We start from the raw sequence: 20,093 nt of genomic DNA on the forward strand, positions 1-20,093 counted from the left end.
GGTCTGGACGTTTGTTGTGAGGAGGTAGAGCTGAGTGAATTCAGTTCATCCACTTTGTTGTTCATTGTGACCACCGTGTTCATGTACTATCCCTTTAAACCCACACCACCGCGCTGTAGTCATGTGACTCTGCCTCGTCCAATCAGACCCACGGAGGAGAACCTAAACACGGAGGCGGACCGAGCGACTGGAGCGGCTCGTACCAAAGAGAAACGCTGCGTCTGTGGTTTGGACGTGAAGTGAAGACGACACCGAACATTTTAATTGAAAACCCCTGCTCCTTATCTCTGCGTTCTTTCAACGTACACAGCCCTATGAATATGCAAATTAGTCTCCGCCTCTGTCTCCACCCTTTGAAATGATTTATTTTCCAAACTATTGCTGCACGCTCTTCCTCTTTCAGATCCGAGGGCGTGGAAACTCCTGAAGGGCTGGAGTGTAAAAACAAAGCTGCAGGGTGTAAGTTGTGGTGAGCCGTTTAGGTGACGCTCCACACCCTGTTTCAGAAGAACGGTGTGATCACACTCCAACACTGAGCCTGTGCCGGCAGCTGTTGTGTCAGAGCAATCAGCAGCAGCTTAACCGCACTCCACTGGGCTGTTCCCTGAAGCAGGATTTAACTAATGTCTGCTCTGTCTTCCACTCTGGGCTTAAAGCGACTCTAAGTAGTATTTTACCTTAAAATCACAGCTTCAGAATCATTGTGATGCTGCACTGAGCTGTAACAGGGAGAATAGAGCCTCTGTTGTTGCTCCTCCGGGACCAGCACTGCAGAAACTGCACTATGTAACTTTCAGAAGAGGGTAGGAAACCACACTCACTGCCTCCCTGCTGTAAAAGTAAATTACACAAAAATACCAAATCAGAGTAAGTGTGTGAAACTGTCCATAGGTGTGACTGGGTGAGTGTGTGAGTTAGTGACTGTGTGTGTGTGTATGAGTGACTGGCTGAGTGTGTGTGTAAGTTAGTGACTGGGTGAGTGAGTGTGTGTGTGTGTATGAGTGACTGGCTGAATGTGTGTGTAAGTTATTGACTGGGTGAGTGAGTGTGTGAGTTAGTGACTGTGTGTGTGTGTATGAGTGACTGGCTGAGTGTGTGTGTAAGTGTGTGAGTTAGTGACTGTGTGTGTGTGTATGAGTGACTGGCTGAGTGTGTGTGTATGAGTGACTGGCTGAGTGTGTGTAAGTTAGTGACTGGGTGAGTGAGTGTGTGTGAGTTAGTGACTGGGTGAGTGTGTGTGTGAGTGACTGGGTGAGTGTGTGAGTTAGTGACTGGGTGAGTGTGTGAGTTAGTGATTGTGTGTGTGTGTGAGAGTGTGTGAGTTAGTGACTGTGTGTGTGTGTGTGTGTATGAGTGACTGGCTGAGTGTGTGTGTGTGTAACTTGGTGAGTGAGTGACTGGCTGAGTGAGTGTGTAAGTTAGTGACTGGCTGAGTGTGTGTGAGTGACTGGGGGTGTGTGTGTGTGTGTGAGTGACTGGGGGTGTGTGTGTGTGTGTGAGTGACTGGGGGTGTGTGTGTGAGTGACTGGGGGTGTGTGTGTGAGTGACTGGGGGTGTGCGTGTGTGTGTGAGTGACTGGGTGGGTGGGTGTGTGTGTGAGTGACTGGGTGGGTGGGTGGGTGTATGAGTGAGTGACTGAGTGAGTGAGTGGGTGAGTGAGTGACTGGGTGACTGGGTGAGTGGGTGACTGGGTGAGTGTGTGAGTGAGTGAGTGACTGGGTGAGTGTGTGAGTGAGTAACTGGGTGAGTGAGTAACTGGGTGAGAGTGACTGGGTGAGTGTGTGAGTTAGTGACTGGGTGAGTGTGTGAGTGAGTAACTGTGAGTGAGTGACTGGGTGAGTGAGTGACTGGGTGGGTGAGTGAGTGACTGGGTGAGTGTGTGAGTGAGTAACTGTGTGAGTGAGTGACTGGGTGAGTGAGTGACTGGGTGACTTTGAGAGTGAGTAACTGAGTGAGTGACTGGGTGAGTGAGTAACTGGGTGAGTGTGTGAGTGAGTGACTGGGTGAGTGTGTGAGTGAGTGACTGGGTGAGTGTGTGAGTGAGTGACTGGGTGACTGTGAGTGAGTGACTGGGTGACTGGGTGAGTGAGTAACTGGGTGAGTGAGTAACTGGGTGAGTGTGTGAGTGAGTAACTGGGTGAGTGTGTGAGTGAGTAACTGGGTGAGTGTGTGAGTGAGTAACTGGGTGAGTGAGTGACTGGGTGAGTGTGTGAGTTAGTGACTGTGTGAGTGAGTGACTGGGTGGTTGTGTGAGTTAGTAACTGGGTGAGTAAATGACTGGGTGGGTGTGTGAGTGAGTGACTGGGTGAGTGTGTGAGTTAGTGACTGGGTGAGTGAGTGACTGGGTGAGTGTGTGAGTTAGTGACTGGGTGAGTGAGTGAATCCTGCTGGGCTCTGGACCCACTGAAGCCGTGATCAGGGAAATTGTTTACAGAAAATGACTGAATTTTATAAGAAATGAATGTCTATTAAAGTAAGATTGTGTTGTCTCCTGAGGTCAGTGCTTTCTGCACCTAGTGATCTCTTTTATTTTCTTTAGTAGATGACCCCAGTACGGAAGATGACAAGGAGACATCGGTGACAGACATGGATCAGCCTGGGGTGAGTGTTTACATTCTCTCTCTCTCTCTCTCTCTCTCTCTCTCTCTCACACACGCTCTCCCTCCCTCTCTCTCTGTCTCTCTCTCTCTCTCTCTCTCTCACACGCTCTCCCTCTCTCTCTCTCTCTCTCTCTCTCACATGCTCTCCCTCTCCCTCTCTCTCTCTCTCTCTCTCTCTCACATGCTCTCCCTCTCTCTCTCTCTCTCTCACATGCTCTCCCTCTCTCTCTCTCTCTCTCTCTCTCTCTCGCTCTCACACGCTCTCCCTCTCTCTCTCTCTCTCTCTCGCTCTCACACGCTCTCTCTCTCTCTCTCTCTCACGCTCTCCCTCCCTCTCTCTCTGTCGCTCTCTCTTGCTCTCTCCCTCTCTCTCTCCCACTCTATCTCTCGCTCTCCCTCTCTCTGTCTCTCCCTCTCTCTCTCTCACACGCTCTCCCTCTCTCTCTCTCTCTCTCTCTCTCTCGCTCTCACACGCTCTCTCTCTCTCTCTCTCTCTCTCACACGCTCTCCCTCCCTCTCTCTCTGTCGCTCTCTCTTGCTCTCTCCCTCTCTCTCTCCCACTCTATCTCTCGCTCTCCCTCTCTCTTGCTCTCTCTCTCTCACACTCTATCTCTCGCTCTCCCTCTCCCTGTCTGTCTCTTGCTCTCTCTCTCTCTCCCCCTCTCCCTCTCTCTCTCTGTAGAAAAGACTGATGGTTGGTCTGTGCTCTTTTGCCATTGCTCTCCTGTCCCTCTCTGGCCTCTGTGTTATTTTTCTTCGATGTGACGCAGTTTTAAACGTTAATCATTGACCCCGAACCTCCTGGGGTCACTCGGCTGGTTATGGGAATGCTCTCTGTGTGTGTGTGTGTGTGTGTGTGTGTGTGTTAGAGAGAGAGAGAATGTATTGATTTATCATCAGGGCTGCATTGATTAACCAATATCATTTTTAAAGCAACACTTGGTAGTATTTTTACCTTAAAATTACAGCTACACCATTGATGTTCACAGCTCTGTTTATTTATTTAAAAGTTCCCTAAAATGTGGTCACGATCCACACAGGCCTTCTGAGAGGCTGTAATGCCCTGCAGGTGATATAGGGGGCAGTACAGCTCTGATTATTATTTGCTGTAAAACTTATATGATCCATACCTTCATTCTGACAGATTGTAATACACTACAGGAAGTGTAGGGGTCACTGTGACTTACGATTCACACGATCTGCACTGCTGTTCTGAGAGGGTGTGTTAGTAATATACTACAGGACGGTTAAATGATCCCTGAATGATGTCCGTGGATAAAGGAGAGGACAGAGTTATTTAGAATAGTTAATGTGTCCAATAATCAGCGCTGAGTTCTGCTTGTGGAGGGAAGGAGGTGCTGCAGATTCTTGTCTTAACTCTGAGTAAAGGAAACATGAGCTCATCGCTCTGTGTTTGTTTGTGTGGAACGTTAGAGCGACGGTTACTGTGTGAGGAGAGGAAATGAGAGAGAGAGAGAGAGAGAGAGAGATACCTGTGCTAAACAGGAAGGGTCGGATTAATGAAGAAGACAGGTTCAGTGAAGAGGTCCACTGACCCCAACACTTCACACTGGGTCGTCTTCCTGTGGGAATCCCTATGGTTTCCAGTCTTTTCCGGCTTTTTTCCAGGACACCTGACGTAGCCCCCGCAGGCCTGAGTGACTCCTTCCCCTCACTGTCCACTCTCTGAGCTCCGCTGACCACACGGAAGCACTCTGTAGTTGTGCAGTGACCGACAGTAGTCCACGTGTTGCTCTGAGACCAGGCACAGATCCTGAGTTTTGGGCTTTTGTTTTGGAGGAGATTTTATTAATGGAACCTGACTGGATTTGAACTGAATAACCCTGCACAAGCTGTGTGAGTATAACTCTGTCTGAATACTTTCGGAGAGTGATGTTGCTAATGAGTAACAGTCTCAGAGCTGTAGTGAAGGATGATGGGAGCACCATTGGACCATGTCTCTGTATTATATTACGTGTGCTATTACCACACTCCTCACAGACAGTCACCCGGAGGAAACCCACGTAGACACAGGGAGAACACACCACACTCCTCACAAACAGTCACCCGGAGGAAACCCACGCAGACACAGGGAGAACACACCACACTCCTCACAGACAGTCACCCGGAGGAAACCCACGTAGACACAGGGAGAACATACCACACTCCTCACAGACAGTCACCCGGAGGAAACCCACGCAGACACAGGGAGAACACACCACACTCCTCACACACAGTCACCCGGAGGAAACCCACGTAGACACAGGGAGAACACACCACACTCCTCACAGACAGTCACCCGGAGGAAACCCACGTAGACACAGGGAGAACATACCACACTCCTCACAGACAGTCACCCGGAGGAAACCCACGTAGACACAGGGAGAACACACCACACTCCTCACACACAGTCACCCGGAGGAAACCCACGCAGACACAGGGAGAACACACCACACTCCTCACAGACAGTCACCCGGAGGAAACTCACGCAGACACAGGGAGAACACACCACACTCCTCACAGACAGTCACCCGGAGGAAACCCACGCAGACACAGGGAGAACACACCACACTCCTCACAGACAGTCACCCGGTGTTGGTCTGGTTTCTGCTCAGGTTTTAGGCAGAGCCTGAGCTGTTATCTTTTTGCTGGCACACACACCATCTCCCCGTCATCAGCACTCCTGAGAAACGACCTTCTGGGACACTCTATCTGAAGTGGCTCTCGAGATGAAGTGGCCGGATCCGCAGCGTTCCTGTCGGGAAGGACTGCCGAGTGTGGATTGGCTGGTTTCAGTGCAGCAGTGAGCTGAGGTCACCGTGTGTCTGTCTCTCTTCACGCTGGATCTCTCTGTGAAGGTCATGTGATCACAGCTCAGCCATTCAGAGAATGTGAATGTGAACGGTCCAGGACAGAGCTGTTCACATCATTGGCAGCAGCACCCCCTGCAGGGGAAATAGAAGAGGACAGGAGAGCCAATAAATGGCAGATTGAAGTTCATTTTTACACTCTGCTCACTTTAATAACAGCATTCAGCATCACTTTTTCACACTTGGCATCTTCACAAACTCACTGATTTGGACCTGAGTGTTTATTTTAGTGCCTTTCTGTGTCTCGATGAGGCTTTAATGTAATGTAGTACAGTCAGGATGCTGCAGGGGGCGTTGTAGCACAGTAAAGAACTGAACGGAACCCTTTTTAGTGCTCTTCCAGCAACGAGGAACGGTTCCAGTTCCTAAACTAAATTTAGAACATTTCAGTGTGTTTCCGCCAACAGAAGCGACCCAGAGTTTGTTCCCAACTGGAACCAACGTAGAGTAGGTTCTTCAGAGAGAACCGTGACGTGGTCCGTGGGCGTGTGGAGGGTCAGTTCAGGAAAGAGCTCAGAGCCTTTCACACACAGCATTATCCCCCAGAGGGGCTGGACACGGTCATTTACACCATTTCATATAAATAAATAACAGGAAATAAAACAGGAACACACTTCGTTTGTGTGTGTTTCTGGGGCTGTATTTGGCACGACACCGTGAGCGTTGGTCAGAGCCTCACACACATTGTTATCCCAGAGTCGAGCTGGACACGGTCATTTACACCGTTTCATATAAATAAATAACAGGAAATAAAGCAGGAACAAGCTTCGTTTGTGTGTGTTTCTGGGGCTGTGTTTGGCGCGGCACTGTGAGCGTTGTTCAGATCCACGGCTCTGCACTGGTTACGTTTCTCCGCTGTTCACGACCTCAGCAGGACGCCTCTGAACTCAGCAACATTTACACAGTGTTATATCTCACTCTGATCTGACTCCACGGTGAACACAGAATAAACAATGACCCTGTCATGACTCTGACTGTTTATCTGTGGCTCTGATGCTGTATTCAGACACAGCAGCGCCCCCCGCTGGTGACGTATCCTCGGTTCCCCTCTAAACGTGTAGAAACTTGGAGCGAGTCTCTCAGATATGATTTTATGTTCTTTGGACAGAGATGACGTTTGCCCCGAGAGCTGGAGGTGTGTAACAGTTTCAGGTGAACTTCAGTAAGGTCAGCACATGTTAGGCGTGTGTGTGTGTGTTTGTGTGTGTGTGTGTGTTGAGCTGTGACTCTCACTGTTTCAGCTGTAAAAATACAGGTTTGAAAATCCGAGGTCCAGCGATCAGCTCGGGATCAGGCTAAAAATCACACGTCGTGCGCTGCACTCGGTCTGTGTCTGAACAAACCTCGGCCTGTGTTTATAAAGCCCTCGTCGCTACGGCGACGTCTCTGTTCTCCTTTTTAAAAAGCAAAACGTGCGTGTGTCAAATCCTCTCTCAGTTCCTCTTTCTCTGTGCGTCTGCACACGTTTCCCTTCTCTTTATTCACGTGGAGCTCAGGAACAAATCACTCTCTGGCCACTTTATTGGAAACCCATCCCTGGCTGGTGTTCGGGGGGTTGGGGTCTCTAATAAAGTGTCAGTGGAGGGAGCAGTGGTTGTAATGTAATGGAGAAGTTCTGTAGGAGCTCAGTGTCTCACTCTAGTGGTTGACGTTGGTATAACTCGTTCCAGATGTTTAAAAAAAAAAACATGGGATATATAAATGAGCGAGAGAGAGAGAGAGAGAGGGTTGAGGGGTGGAGAGAAGAGGGGTAAAGAGAGAGATACTCGGGTATCTGTGTGTGTGTGTGTGTTAAACCCCTTGAGGATCCCTGTGTCCCTGCGTCACTCTTGCTGTTGGACGCGGTTGTCATGGTTCCCTCTGAGTTCACAGCTGATCAGCTCTAGGGGGCGCTAGTGTGACTGTATTGTACCCAGAGGCCACAGTTCCTCTGACCCCCCCCCCACACCCCCAGTGTGTTTTCCTCTGTTTCAAAGTGGTACAGAAGTGCATTTCTACCCCCACCGTCCAGCTGTGATTATCATCTCTATGGATAAACAGCACTGGTTTCCATTGTCACCCTGCACTAATCTCCATGGTTACACCACACTTATTTCCATAGCTATGCAACAGCCGTCTCCATGGTTATGCAACACTGTTTGCATGGTTGTTCTACACTCTTTCATGGTTACACTACACTTGTTTCCATGTTAACACTACTCTCGTTTCCATGGTTAAGCTACACTTGTTCCCATGGTAACGCTGCACCCTGAATTCAGAGGGTTCATGCTGAAAATGTGTTGAACTGTATCTCTGCACTGGGGGAATATGATTGGTCCGTTTCCCCCCAAATCAAGTTCCACTGACATTAAGTAGAATACGAACACACACACACACACACACACACACACACACAGCAGTGGGGAGAGGAATGGGAAAGATGAAGAAAGTGAGGGAGATGGGAAGAAAGGAAAAGAAAAGTGCTGAGATAATGAGCCAAGTGAACGAAAAAGAAGTGTGTGTGGACCAGGGGAAAAAGGGAGGGGAGGAAAGTAGTGTGTGCAGAGAGAGAGAGAGAGAGTGTGAGAAAGAAAGAGGAGAAATAGAAAGAAGAGAGCGAGGGGAAGAGAGTGAGAGCAGGATTGAGGGAGTGTACAACTGAAAGGAGAAACAGAAGAGTGTGAGAGAAAAGAAGGAGGAGGAGGAGAAAACTGGGAGAGGGCAGAGAAATACAGAAAGGACTGAAGAGGAGGGGATGAGGGGGAAGAGGGAGAGAGAGAGACTGAAGAGTGTGTGAAAGTGAGAGGAGGAACGAAAAAGCATAACAGAGTAAGAAAAAGGAAGAGAAGACGGCGAGAATAGTGAGAGAGTGCTGGAGGCGAGACAGAGGAGCTCCTTTTGGAGTCGGTTGTGGTGGGTCTCCCTCGTTCTCCCCGGGTGTTTCTCCGGCTTCATGTTGGGATCCAGTGGCTTTTTCTCTCTGTTCTTCTCTGTGGAATCATGTACGAACGACACCGGCGGCGATACACACTGTGGCCCAAGACGAACCGCACCGCAGACGTGCTGCTGCTGAAGGTACGGACCCTCTGCTTCTGTAGGGAGAGTGGACAGGATTAAAGTGACAGTGCTGTCGCCCTGGTGTGTGTTTCCTGCACCTGCAGCACTCTGGTCACCTCCACAGGTTTTTGTTTACAGAGCTGTTTACTAATTACACACACATTATAGAAATGAGTGTAGAAATAATGTGGAGTGAGTAAGAAGCGACTATCTTTTAAGGTGGAGCAGTGTGTGTGAGTAAGAAGCTACTGTATCTTTTAAGGTTGAGCAGTGTGTGTGAGTAAGAAGCGACTGTATCTTTTAAGGTGGAGCAGTGTGTGTGAGTAAGAAGCGACCGTATCTTTTAAGGTGGAGTGGTGTGTGTGAGTAAGAAGCAAACTTATCTTTTAAGGTGGAGCAGTGTGTGTGAGTAAGAAGCGACTGTATCTTTTAAGGTGGAGCTGTGTGTGTGAGTAAGAAGCGACTGTATCTTTTAAGGTGGAGCAGTGTGTGTGAGTAAGAAGCGACTGTATCTTTTAAGGTGGAGCGGTGTGTGTGAGTAAGGGCAGAGAGCGGCAGATGGTGAGGAAACATCACCTTTAAGTGCAGTGTCTGTCCACGTGACAGTGCATTACAGACGTGTACGCAGTGCATTACAGACGAGTAGGCAGTGTCTGTCCACGTGACAGTACGTTACAGACGTGTACGCAGTGCATTACAGACGTGTACACAATACATTACAGATGTGTACATAGTACATTACAGACAAGTACGCAGTATCTGTCCACGTGACAGTACATTACAGACGTGTACGCAGTACATTACAGACAAGTACGCAGTGTCTGTCCACGTGACAGTACATTACAGACGTCTACGCAGTACATTACAGGCGTGTACGCAGTGCATTACCGACGTGTACGCAGTACATTACAGACAAGTACGCAGTGTCTGTCCACGTGACAGTACATTACAGACGTGTGCGCAGTGCATTACAGACGTGTACGCAGTACATTACAGGCGTGACAGTGCATTATCGACGTGTACGCAGTGCATTACCGACGTGTGCGCAGTGCTTTACAGCTGTGTACATAGTACATTACAGACGTGTGCACAGTGCATTACAGACGTGTGCGCAGTGCATTACAGACGTGTGCGCAGTGCATTACAGACATGTACACAATATGTTACAGACGTGTGCGCAGTGCATTACAGGCGTGACAGTGCATTACCGACGTGTGCGCAGTGCTTTACAGACGTGCACATAGTACATTACAGACGTGTACGCAGTGCATTACAGACGTGTGCGCAGTGCATTACAGATATGTGCGCAGTGCATTACAGACGTGCACATAGTACATTACAGACGTGTGCGCAGTGCATTACAGATGTGTACATAGTACATTACAGACGTGGCTGCAGTGCTTTACAGCTGTGTACATAGTGCATTACAGACGTGTGCGCAGTGCATTACAGACGCGTGCGCAGTGCATTACAGACGCATGCGCAGTGCATTACAGATGTGTACATAGTACATTACAGACGCGTACGCAGTGCATTACAGATGTGTACATAGTACATTACAGACGTGTGCGCAGTGCATTACAGACGCCTGCGCAGTGCATTACAGATGTGTACATAGTGCATTACAGACGTGTACGCAGTGCATTACAGACGCGTACGCAGTGCATTACAGACGCGTACGCAGTGCATTACAGACGCGTACGCAGTGCATTACAGACGCGTACGCAGTGCATTACAGATGTGTACATAGTACATTACAGACGTGTGCGCAGTGCATTACAGACGCCTGCGCAGTGCATTACAGATGTGTACACAGTGCATTACGGACGCCTGCGCAGTGCATTACGGACGCCTGCGCAGTGCATTACGGACGCCTGCGCAGTGCATTACGGACGTGGCTGCAGTGCATTACAGACGTGTACATAGTGCATTACAGACGTGTACATAGTGCATTACAGACGTGTACGCAGTGCATTACAGACGTGTACAACCCTGAACTGCACCTTTAATGTCTGCGTTTGGTTTCAGCAGCTGTTTATGAGCTGAGCAGTGGTCTCCACTGAGGAGTCCATTTCACCACTTTCTGAACTGTGTATGAGTGGAATGACTGAGTGGAGACTGTGGAAAGTGTGTGTTTGGGAAAGTTTGAGTGTGTCTCTGCACTGTGTGTGTGTATGTGTGTGGAGGGAACGCAGGGCTGATTAGAGTTCACTGAATGCCAGAAGAGTGTATGGCACATTCTCTCTCTCTCTCTTTCTGTGTGTGTGTGTGTGTGTGTGTGTGTGTGTGTATAGAGTGTGCTGCTGAATGTGTGTGAGACTGAGGGTCTGTTTTCCGGGGTGAGACGTATTAGCAGTTTGACAGGTTTAACCCTTAAATTTCCAGAGTCTAGTTGTTGCTGTTGTGATTTTCCTGCTAAAATGCATCCCATAATGCTCCCTGATTTCGGCCTGATTTTATCCAAGAGCTTGGCAGCAGACTTTAGCTTTGAGTGGTGTTCAATACAATCAGGTACAGACCAATCTTTTTTGGCCTTTAAACATTTGGCTTTGGCAAGACACAGACACACACACACACACACACGCACAGAGACACACACCATTACATCAACGATTCCCAAACCTGTAAAAGAACATTATGTAAGGTTTGGTGTTTTTGCTCCTGAGCTCCCCCTACAGTTGAAGAGTGTAATTCACTTTTACAGTGTATTTTCTCTAACCCAAGTTTGGTGACGTTAGGCTCATGTGCAGTTGCTCCAGTGTGTTCCCACATTGTTCCCAGTGATTCCGGGTAGACCCCGGACCCACCGCGACCCTGAAAGGGACTGAAGGTGTTCACCTTGTCCACCAGGTCCTGAAGACATCGGGTTTCACACACAGTGCGCTCTGAGTGCGGTGTTTATACTGTATTTTCCTATTTTAGTAGGGAACACCCTGTGCACTTTAAGTACAGTAAACACCACAGAGTGCCCCCGGTCCACAGTCCATCTTAAACTGTGCAGCCTTAATGTGCTGGTGCCTGCAGTGTGTGTTTGTGTTGTTCCGGTGTGTTATTACTGCCCCGCTGCTCTGCGGCTCAGGGCTGATTTCCCAGGGCTGAGGGCAGAGGGCTTTTGGTGACGGTCGGGACGCTTCCTGTTTTTAAAGTGTATCAGATCCCACAGGAGAGACGTGTGTGTGTGTGTGTGTGTGTGTGTGTGTGTGTGTACTTGGTCACTCCTTTCTTCCATAGTCTCTATATGTTTCTCTCTGTTGCTCTCCTTTCTCACTATTTCTCTTCTCTGTATCTCTCCCTTTTCTTTCTTACTTATTTTTCTTTCTTTCTTTCTTTCTTTCTTTATTTTGTTGCTGTTTCCCCCAGCACACACACACACACACACACACACACACACACACACACACACACACAGTCCTGGTTTTGTGTATTGACCCACTCAGTGATGTGAGGACATCACAAGTGTTTTACTGCCTACACATCTCTCTCTCTCTCTCTCTCTCCGTCTCCCTCTCTCTCTCTCTTTTTCTCTCCCTGTCTCTTGCTCTCTTTCTTTCTCTCTCCCTCTCTCTCTCTCTGGCTCTCTTCCTTTCTCTCTCCCTGTCTCTCTGTCTCCCTCTGTCTCCCTCTCTCTCCCCCCCCTCTCTCTCTCTATGGATGGATGGATGGAAGGAGTGATCCCACTCTTTCTGTACACAGTGGTCTCATTCACAGCAGACTGAACAATGCTGTTCTCAGACGCCTGGACGTGGGGCAGTGAGTGTAGGAGTCGATCTGTGTCACATTCTGCTGAACGTTGGTGGAGAATAGATACTGATGATGATGATGATGATGATGGAAAGAGAGACCATGGGGACACAGTGCTGTTTGAGTGCTGCTGTATCAGAGGAACCCTTCAGCTTCTGACTCAGGACACTGTTATGACGTGGAAGCAGGTGGAGGCCTGAGCGCAGTTGATCAATCAGCATCAGTGTGTGACACCAAGCTCCACCTACAAAGGCCTCATTTACATACCATTTACATATCATGACACATGCCCTAATTCATATAGATAATTGTGAGTTCACTGCGCCCCCTACTGACCAAACTACAGAGTTCACCTGAGAGCGGAGGAAATAAACAGTGGAGTAAATGGAGCGTGCTGATTGGTTGGAGGCATGTGATGGTGTGATATTATACACATCAATAGTGTGTGTGAGTGTGTGTGTGTCAGGGTCTGTGCCTTTCCTGGTAATTCTGTCTTTCTTAATAGTTATTTCATTCTCTCTCTCTCTCTCTCTCTCTGCAGATCCACAGAGAGGCGGAGGTGTTTTACCCTCTGGGGTCATGTGCGGACGCCGAGGAGCTGAAGGAGCCGTCCAGTGTCCAGGACGCCAGCGCAGGTTCTGTTTCACATCTGAAATTGATGACAAAAACCCCCACAAACATAATTAAAAGATAAGCCCCGCCCCTTCCTGAGACTGTGAATGGTCAGAAAACAAAGTAAATGAGCAGTGAAGCAGCTTTACTAAGATTTCCTGTTCAGTGTTCAGTGTTAGTGACCGTACAGCAGCCAGCTGGACATCCCATCTCCGCCCTCCAACTGGCTCCCTTTCCCCCTGTGTGTGTGTGTGTGTTTCCTCATGTGACGCAGTGTGAACACTATTCTATCTCTCTCTCTCTTTCAATCACACACACACACACACACACAAACGGAAAGTGGACGTCTTCCTCTCTACACAAAAGAGCCTCAAAAATCTAATAAGACGCTCTATTTCAGTGGATGACATCAGCGTCCGGTGTAAGACTTACAGACCATACTGCAATACTGTCCTCCCTCCCTCTCTCTCTCTCTCTCTCTCTCTGTGTGTCCCCTCTCTCACTCTCTGGCTCTGTCCCCTTTCTTTCTCTCTCTCTCTGTGTCCCCTCTCAGTATCTGTCTCTGTCCTCTCTCTCTTTCTCACACTTTGTCTCTGTCCCCTTTCTCTCTCTCTGTCTCTCTCTCTGTGTCCTCTCTCTCTCTCTGTCCCCTTTCTCTTTCACTCACTCTTTTGCTCTCTCTCTCTGTTCTCTCTCTCTCCAGGGACCTGGAGGTTGTGGGTTCAAGTCCCGCTCCGGGTGACTGTCTGTGAGGAGTGTGGTGTGTTCTCTCTGTGTCTGCGTGGGTTTCCTCCGGGTGACTGTCTGTGAGGAGTGTGGTGTGTTCTCCCTGTGTCTGCGTGGGTTTCCTCCGGGTGACTGTCTGTGAGGAGTGTGGTGTGTTCTCTCTGTGTCTGTGTGGGTTTCCTCCGGGTGACTGTCTGTGAGGAGTGTGGTGTGTTCTCCCTGTGTCTGTGTGGGTTTCCTCCGGGTGACTGTCTGTGAGGAGTGTGGTGTGTTCTCCCTGTGAATGCGTGGGTTTCCTCCGGGTGACTGTCTGTGAGGAATGTGGTGTTTTCTCCCTGTGTCTGTGTGGGTTTCCTCCGGGTGACTGTCTGTGAGGAGTGTGGTGTGTTCTCCCTGTGTCTGCGTGGGTTTCCTCCGGGTGACTGTCTGTGAGGAGTGTGGTGTGTTCTCCCTGTGTGTGCGTGGGTTTCCTCCGGGTGCTCCGGTTTCCTCCCACGCAGACACAGGGAGAACTCCCACGTTGGTAGGTGGATTGGAGACTCAAAAGTGTCCGTAGGTGTGAGTGAGTGTGTGTCGCTCCGTGAAGGACTGGCGCCCCCTTCAGGGTGTGTTCCCGCCTTGCACCCAGTGATTCCGGTTAGACTCCGGACCCACCGCGACCCTGAACTGGATAAGGGTTACAGACAATGAATGTTTGTCTTTGGACATTAATGACGTATTAAACAATGATGTAGTGTTGGAGTGATGCACAGAGCAATGATAGGAATTTATTAATAAATGATAATTATAATATTGAAAAAATGTCATTGTCTCTATTTCTCTCTCTCTGTCGCTCTCAGGTGGCTCCTCAGAGGGGGGGTGTAGGTCAGTGTCTGTGAGCTCTTTCCCTGAATCAGAGTGGGTCAGTGATGGAGACTCGCTGCTCAGCACAGAAACTGCAGATGACAGCGTCTTCAAACAGGTGAGTGAACTGTGTGTGTGTGTGTGTGTGTGTGTGTGTGTGGGTTTGTGTGTTGAACTATTCGTTATTTGATATTGTTTTTATAGAAATGTTGGAGTGTCTCTCTCTCAGGTAGAGCTGTTATATAATGTATGGTGTGATTTAAACACACACTGACACACACACACACACACACTTCCAGGGTAATCATGACCTCATCATGATGTCATCCCTCATCCTCAGACTTCACTGACAGCTCTGTGATGGCCTTTAGGGCACAGTCTGGGTTTTACTTCAATACAGACCAGGATTTGGGTTTATTGATCCAGATTGGGATCGGGGTTTATTGATTCAGATTGGGATCCGGGTTTATTGATCCAGATTGAGATCCGGGTTTATTGATTCAGATTGGGATCCGGGTTTATTGAATCAGATTGGGATCCGGGTTTATTGATTCAGATTGGGATCCGGGTTTATTGATTCAGATTGGGATCCGGATTTATTGAATCAGATTGGGATCCGGGTTTATTGAATCAGATTGGGATCCGGGTTTATTGAATCAGATTGGGATCCGGGTTTATTGATTCAGATTGGGATCCGGATTTATTGATTCAGATTGGGATCCGGGTTTATTGATCCAGATTGGGATCCGGGTTTATTGATCCAGATTGGGATCCGGGTTTATTGATCCAGATTGAGATCCGGGTTTATTGATTCAGATTGAGATCCGGGTTTATTGATCCAGATTGGGATCCGGGTTTATTGATCCAGATTGGGATCCGGGTTTATTGATTCAGATTGAGATCCGGGTTTATTGATCCAGATTGAGATCCGGGTTTATTGGTCCAGATTGGGATCTAGATTAGGATTTGCGTTTATTGATCCAGATTGGGATCCGGTTTTATTGATTCAGATTGAGATCCGGGTTTATTGATCCAGATTGGGATCCGTGTTTATCGATCCAGATTAGGAATTGGGATTCTTTATCCAGATTGGACTTTGTTTATTGGTTCTGCTCTCACTGGGTTTGTCAGGGATCTGGTTTTTAAATCCTGACGTGGTGGCAGTGCTGGCTGTTCCGGCTGATGTAGCCACACTCTCCGTCCTCTTGCCGTAGACGTGTTCCTGGCCTGAGGGATATTTTCAGCTCCGTCCTGAAGTGGAGGCTGATAGCGCAGTTTTCCGATTACAGGGTGTTGGGAATTTCCAAAGCTTGGAAGTGGGGGTGGGCTGTGTGATGTGTTTATTGTTCTAAATTAGACAGCAGTGCTGCTGGAGTTTTTAAACCCCTCAGTGTCTGGACCGAGAACAGTCCACCGACCAAAAACACCCAGCCGACAGCGTCCTGTGTCACTGATGAAGGACTAGAGGACGAGCGACGCACACTGTGCAGCGACAGATGAGATACTGTCTCTGACTCTACATCTACAAGGTGGACCAACGAGGGAGGAGTGTCTCACAGAGTGGACAGAGAGTGGACACAGGGTTTAAAAACTCCAGCAGCACTGCTGTGTCTGATCCACTCTACACCAGCACAACACACACTAACACACCACCACCACGTCAGTGTCACTGCAGCGCTGAGAATGATCCACCACCACATCACACCTGCTCTGTGGGGGTCCTGAGCGCTGAAGAACAGGGGGGAAGGGGGCTAACAAAGTGTGCAGAACCACACTGTTCTTTTGTAGGGTCTACGACTCTGAGAGAGAAAAACATGTTGCATTACCGTGTTTCCTACTCATGAATGTTCTGCTGGTCAGGCCACACCCACTGTCTGGGCACTTCACAGCTGCAGATGGGGAAAAAAACAATAATGATCTGGACAAGGGTGTGTGTGTGTGTGTGTGTGTGGACGTTATGTAAGCTTTGCAGAAGTGGAAATGTTCTGCCAGCTCAACTCTCACAGGCCTTACTCAGTGTGTGTGAGACAGGGGGAGACACAGAGACAGTAACAAAAAGTTGAAAGCGTTTGCTTTGACAGAGGGAGAGAGAGAGATAGGGGACAGAGGGAGAGAGAGATAGGGGACAGAGGGAGAGAGAGATAGGGGACAGAGGGAGAGAGAGAGATAGGGGACAGAGGGAGAGAGAGAGATAGGGGACAGAGGGAGAGAGAGAGATAGGGGACAGAGGGAGAGAGAGAGATAGGGGACAGAGGGAGAGAGAGATAGGCGACAGAGGGAGAGAGAGATAGGCGACAGAGGGAGAGAGAGATAGGCGACAGAGGGAGAGAGAGATAGGGGACGGAGGGAGAGGGAGAGAGATGGGGGACAGGGAGAGAGAGATGGGGGACAGGGAGAGAGAGAGAGAGAGATTGGGGACAGGGAGAGAGAGAGAGAGAGATAGGGGACAGAGAGAGAGAGAGAGAGAGATTGGGGACAGGGAGAGAGAGAGAGAGAGATTGGGGACAGGGAGAGAGAGAGATTGGGGACAGGGAGAGAGAGAGAGAGAGAGATTGGGGACAGGGAGAGAGAGAGATTGGGGACAGAGGGAGAGAGAGAGATTGGGGACAGAGGGAGAGAGAGAGAGATTGGGGACAGAGGGAGAGAGAGAGAGATTGGGGACAGAGGGAGAGAGAGAGAGATTGGGGACAGAGGGAGAGAGAGAGAGATTGGGGACAGAGGGAGAGAGAGAGAGATTGGGGACAGAGGGAGAGAGAGAGAGATTGGGGACAGAGGGAGAGAGAGAGAGATTGGGGACAGAGGGAGAGAGAGAGAGATTGGGGACAGAGAGAGATTGGGGACAGAGGGAGAGAGAGAGAGATTGGGGACAGAGGGAGAGAGAGAGAGATTGGGGACAGAGGGAGAGAGAGAGAGATGGGGGACAGGGAGAGAGAGAGATGGGGGACAGGGAGAGAGAGAGATGGGGGACAGAGGGAGAGAGAGAGAGATGGGGGACAGGGAGAGAGAGAGAGATGGGGTCAGAGAGAGAGAGAGAGATGGGGGACAGAGAGAGATGGGGGACAGACAGAGAGAGAGAGAGAGATGGGGGACAGACAGAGAGAGAGAGAGAGATGGGGGACAGACAGAGAGAGAGAGAGAGATGGGGGACAGACAGAGAGAGAGAGAGAGATGGGGGACAGGGAGAGAGATGGGGGACAGGGAGAGAGAGAGAGATGGGGGACAGAGGGAGAGAGAGAGAGATGGGGGACAGGGAGAGAGAGAGAGAGATGGGGGACAGAGGGAGAGAGAGAGAGATGGGGGACAGAGCGAGAGAGAGAGAGATGGGGGACAGAGGGAGAGAGAGAGAGATGGGGGACAGAGGGAGAGAGAGAGAGATGGGGGACAGAGGGAGAGAGAGAGAGATGGGGGACAGGGAGAGAGAGAGAGATAGGGGACAGGGAGAGAGAGAGATGGGGGACAGAGGGAGAGAGAGAGAGATGGGGGACAGACAGAGGGAGAGAGAGAGAGATGGGGGACAGACAGAGAGAGAGAGAGAGAGATGGGGGACAGACAGAGAGAGAGAGAGAGAGATGGGGGACAGAGAGAGAGAGAGAGAGATGGGGGACAGAGGGAGAGAGAGAGAGATGGGGGACAGGGAGAGAGAGAGAGATGGGGGACAGGGAGAGAGAGAGAGATGGGGGACAGGGAGAGAGAGAGATGGGGGACAGGGGGAGAGAGAGAGATGGGGGACAGAGAGAGAGATTGGGGACAGAGAGAGAGATTGGGGACAGAGGGAGAGAGAGAGAGATGGGGGACAGAGGGAGAGAGAGAGAGATGGGGGACAGAGGGAGAGAGAGAGAGATGGAGGACAGAGGGAGAGAGAGAGAGATGGGGGACAGAGGGAGAGAGAGAGAGATGGGGGACAGGGAGAGAGAGAGAGATGGGGGACAGGGAGAGATGGGGGGACAGGGAGAGATAGGGGACAGGGAGAGAGAGAGATGGGGGACAGAGAGAGAGAGAGATGGGGGACAGGGAGAGAGAGAGAGATGGGGGACAGGGAGAGAGAGAGAGATGGGGGACAGGGAGAGAGAGAGAGATGGGGGACAGAGGGAGAGAGAGAGAGATGGGGGACAGAGGGAGAGAGAGAGAGATGGGGGACAGAGGGAGAGAGAGAGAGATGGGGGACAGAGGGAGAGAGAGAGAGATGGGGGACAGAGGGAGAGAGAGAGAGATGGGGGACAGAGGGAGAGAGAGAGAGATGGGGGACAGAGGGAGAGAGAGAGAGATGGGGGACAGAGGGAGAGAGAGAGAGATGGGGGACAGGGAGAGAGAGAGAGATGGGGGACAGGGAGAGAGAGAGAGATGGGGGACAGACAGAGAGAGAGAGAGAGAGATGGGGGACAGACAGAGAGAGAGAGAGAGAGATGGGGGACAGAGGGAGAGAGAGAGAGATGGGGGACAGGGAGAGAGAGAGAGAGATGGGGGACAGGGAGAGAGAGAGAGAGATGGGGGACAGGGAGAGAGAGAGAGAGATGGGGGACAGGGAGAGAGAGAGAGATGGGGGACAGGGAGAGAGAGAGAGATGGGGGACAGGGGGAGAGAGGGGGACAGAGGGACAGAGAGAGAGATGGGGGACAGAGGGAGAGAGAGATAGGGGACAGAGGGAAAGAGAGAGGGAGGCTCTGTCGAAGTGAATGCAGTTTATTATTTGAAGATATCCAGTTGTTCAGAATGTAAATTATTCCTGCCAGTAGACCGCGTTTACACTGTGCCAGTCCGACTGAGACGGTCGGGGGGCACTAATTCATTACAGAGCACGGGTAACTTCTTTAGAGCTGATGTCTTGCCTGGTTCGAGTGCCAGGTTAACTCAGACCCAGAAGAGGGCGCCAGGTCTTCTCCAGGATCACACACTCACCCAGTCACTCACTCACTCACACCCTGTGGATGAGACACAGCAGTTGCTGCTGGAGCTTTTAAACCATGTGTCGACTCACTATCCACTGTCCACTCTGTGAGACACTGCTCCCTTGTTGGTCCACCTTGTGTTACTTATACTTTCCTTCCCTCTCTGTCTCTCTCCTGTGTGTGTGTGTGTGTGTGTGTGTGTGTGTGTGTGTGTGTGTGTGTGTGTGTGTGTGTGTGTGTTTTCCTCTCAGAGTGAAGACACAGTCACTCTTGCGGCCGACAGCACCAGTGGGGTGTCAGCAACCGGCTCCAGTTCTACAGACGACTCCTCCAGCCTGGGGCCCTGTGGCTCTGAGTTGCAGCCTGTAGAGGGCGCCCTGTTGGGGGGTTCTGATCAGCCTCTAGAGGGCGGTGTGAAGGTGGTCTCGAATAGGCCTGGAGCAGAGACTTTATCAACCACCAGAGAACATGAGGAGGAGGAGAAGAAGGATCATCTGGCCGAGGTTCCAGAGCGTTCAGAGATCCTGCGCTCCTCGACACGTTCTCTCTCTCCGTCACGTAGACACAGCTGGGGTCCCAGCAGGAACTCTACTGGAGAAACGGAGATGGGGCCGCGCAGGTAAGAATACACACCTGTGGTGCACAATCATAGCTCTTGTGGCGCTTTTCCACTGCAGGGTCCCTTTTCCATTCCTCCACCAGGTGAATCAGTTCCTGGTTCTGGAAGCGGGTTCTTGTTTAGTGGCTGATTGAAGGGGGTGGGGGGCTAACATGACCTT

The 20,093-nt window shown here is 50.2% G+C and overlaps 1 protein-coding gene across 4 annotated transcripts in view; it reads left to right on the top strand.

Moving 5' to 3' along the window:
* Nucleotides 1-20,093, top strand: part of akap13 (A-kinase anchoring protein 13) — a 121,561-nt gene that overhangs the window by 53,358 nt on the left and 48,110 nt on the right. For 3 of the 4 annotated variants that reach the window (XM_066649356.1, XM_066649358.1, XM_066649359.1), the window contains exons 8-11: nucleotides 2,540-2,601; nucleotides 12,789-12,882; nucleotides 14,425-14,546; nucleotides 19,566-19,933. In XM_066649356.1, the coding sequence (XP_066505453.1) occupies nucleotides 2,540-2,601; nucleotides 12,789-12,882; nucleotides 14,425-14,546; nucleotides 19,566-19,933 (646 nt within the window). The remainder of the gene's footprint in view (nucleotides 1-2,539; nucleotides 2,602-12,788; nucleotides 12,883-14,424; nucleotides 14,547-19,565; nucleotides 19,934-20,093) is intronic. The other variant, XM_066649357.1, reaches the window with a different exon arrangement.

This window comes from Hoplias malabaricus, chromosome 17 (genome assembly GCF_029633855.1).
Source record: "Hoplias malabaricus isolate fHopMal1 chromosome 17, fHopMal1.hap1, whole genome shotgun sequence".
Classification (NCBI taxonomy): domain Eukaryota; kingdom Metazoa; phylum Chordata; class Actinopteri; order Characiformes; family Erythrinidae; genus Hoplias; species Hoplias malabaricus.